The sequence below is a fragment of the Astatotilapia calliptera genome, chromosome 11 (genome assembly GCF_900246225.1).
Source record: "Astatotilapia calliptera chromosome 11, fAstCal1.2, whole genome shotgun sequence".
NCBI lineage: Eukaryota > Metazoa > Chordata > Actinopteri > Cichliformes > Cichlidae > Astatotilapia > Astatotilapia calliptera.
In genome coordinates, this window is record NC_039312.1 from 16910672 (window position 1) to 16913603 (window position 2932).

The window sequence follows — 2932 nt, forward strand, 5'->3', positions numbered from 1 at the left end:
AGAGACTTCGCACGTTCACACCTCTAATTTCACACCTCTTTTATTTTTTTTAATTTTTCACACCTCTAAAAGGTGTTTCCAGCAATGTTTCCAGGAAAACATTAATAAAATATATGTAACTACAAATAATTTCTCAGTGAAATATGATAACACTCTTAGTGAAATAAATACTGCTCTTCCAAGATTTGTTCAACCTTTCAGTTTAATCATGGAAATATTAAATAATATCCAGCAAATATATCACTCAGCCTTTCCTGCTGCATGAGCATATTCTGAGATGTTTCTCTTCTCTTTTGCATAAACTGAGAGGGAGGAGTAATGGCAGCAAATAAAAGCAGTAAAAGACAGAGACGAGTGTAGATTAAAGACCGACTCTCTCAGCTAAAAGGAACATGGGGTCTGGTGAGAAACTTTCGACATACATTAGCATTTCTTTTAAACTATGTCAGCTAAAAGATAATATGAACTTTTGATAAACTGAATAAAGTGATTTTTGTTTTAGGTAACATTAGTTCGGCTGCAAATCCATCACATGGACTGGAATCAGCTTTGAGACACATACAAACAGCCTCCATTCTCATCTACTGTGTGATATTTATAGTTGGAACTTTGGGCAATGCTCTGGTTATCTATGTGACGGGGTTAAAAATGAAGAAAACAGTCGAGACAGTTTGGTTTCTCAACCTGGCCATAGCTGACTTCCTCTTCACGGCCTTCCTGATTTTCTCGATCATTTCTCTCTCTCAGAGTCACCGATGGCCTTTTGGACAATTCATGTGCAAGCTCAACAACTTTGTCACTTTAGTCAACATGTTTGCCAGCATTTTTACTCTGACAGCTATGAGTGCTGATCGTTGTTTGTCCATCTGGGTGGTGGTGTGGGCACACAACAAGCGCACAGTCTGCAAAGCTCGGCTCATATGTGTTGGTATCTGGGTGACTGCTGCGATCTGCAGCACTCCTTATGCCACTTTTCGCACTGTTGTGGAATACAATGGGGCACATTCCTGTGGTTATTCTATGACACATGAACAGAAATGGAGTCTCCACATTTTTCGCTTTCTTATGGGCTTTGTGATCCCATTCCTGGTCATATTTGTGTCTTATGTGGCCATAGGCATACGTGCAATGCGCATGTCAAGAACAAGGAGACGCAGATCTCGCCGAATCATTTTCTCCATCATTTTTGCATTCTTCATCTGTTGGTTGCCCTTCCATGTTTGCAGTTTTATAGAAATAAAGGCTGTGACTAACCCAGACCTCAGGAACATTGTTAGAATCATGGGTTCTCTGACTTTGAGTCTGGCTTTTCTGAACAGCTGCCTGAACCCCATCCTTTATGTTTTCATGTGTGAAGAATTCATGAAGAAGCTTCGGCAGTCCGTATGTTTTGTACTTGAGAGTGCTCTGGCAGAGGACCACATGTCGTTCTTGTCCACTCGCTCCATGTCAACCTTTTCAAATACTGCCCAAAAGTCAGAAGCTGCTGCAACTTCAAAGAGGACTGACACGGCTGATTTGAAATCCTTCACAGAAAGCAAAGTGATCGTCACTCAGGAGACACCGAGCACTGAATAAGATTTCAACATCAGGTAATTTCAACTGAAAAAAAAAATCTTTTTTAATTGTTCGTGTCAAATTGACTGACACAGTGCAGTCATGCATAGATATTAAAAAGTGTGTGTTAAATTGTTACTTTGTTATAAATTGTTCTTACTGTTGCAGGGAGTATCTCGCTGTGCTCCCTCCAAGTGTAAGAAAGAAATGTTACGACTTTTCTGATTAGTCACAGTAACAGAAACCCTTTGTGGCTTTGCTTCAGCTTAAAGTTGTGATTATTGATTTACTGATTAAAACAACCAATGTTACATGAAATGTGTTTTTTAAGGGTTTTCAAGATTACATTTGGTAAGATTTCTATTTGTGTACATAACTTTTTCATCTTCGAGCTTGTTAAACCATGTTTATTAGTATCTGCATCTATTACACTGTCAGAGACGCAACATTTATTGGTCTCTATGTATTTTTAACCTGTGAATAAAAACATGCCGATTAAATGCTTTTGTCTGTCTTCATGACAAACCTGACATACACACTGCTTCACCGCTGATCTAACAGGATGTCACAGTGTTCTATATTTGACTTGGAACACACTATGTAAATAACTATGAAGTGCAGGAAATGAACCACAGATTCACTCAGCTAGTTCTAGGTATCTTGCTGCACGCATATACTGTTCAGGCCTTTCTCACTCTGGGACTCAATATCAGAGCAGTAGTAATTACACTATTCACTCTAAATGTTCTTACTAAAAAAGTTGCTAAAAGTTTGCCTTTCATGAGGAAAGATATTGAACTGTAAAAGCCATAGTAAATATCAGTAATGTTTGGTTTTCACTAAGGATTTCCAGAGGTAAGCAAGGTTATTTGCCAAGTCAGCATCATCAAAACTTTCTATGATTTATATCCAGTAGATTCTGCAGAACTGTAAAATTATACAATATATTGCTATATATTATACTGATATATTTATCACTTTGCCTACACTACACTGCACTTAACATACATTTCTGAACTGGTCTTCATCATTTGTGTCCTTTCTTCTACTAGCTGCAATTCTAGCAGTATAAAAGGAAGTAAGAAGAAGGAGTGTAAAAACATTTTATATATGTTATAAATCACTCACATCAATCATACACACATTCCTGTGACAATGCAATGCACAGTTCTTCAGTGGTTTTAATGAGGTGTGGCTTTTGATGGATCTTTCAGTCCAGTCCTTGTGTAATTCAGCATTCCTCAGCTATTTTTCCCTGTTTCCCTACCTTAAAAGTGGCTTCTTGACAGCCACCTTGATGAGCCTTCATCATGAGCAGTAGATGGATCAGCTGAAGGGCCAGATGCATGTCTAATGTTTTGTGTCAATTAAATGC

The 2932-nt window shown here is 38.2% G+C and overlaps 1 protein-coding gene across 1 annotated transcript; it reads left to right on the plus strand.

Annotated features, from left to right (window-relative positions):
• The first annotated feature begins 375 nt into the window (after positions 1-375).
• LOC113032253 (chemokine-like receptor 1) lies at positions 376-2395 on the plus strand. The gene is made up of 2 exons (XM_026185050.1): positions 376-402; positions 503-2395. Exons 1-2 carry the CDS (start codon positions 393-395, stop codon positions 1576-1578), a joined length of 1086 nt encoding a protein of 361 aa, XP_026040835.1. The 5' UTR covers positions 376-392; the 3' UTR covers positions 1579-2395.
• Positions 2396-2932: the final 537 nt, after the last annotated feature.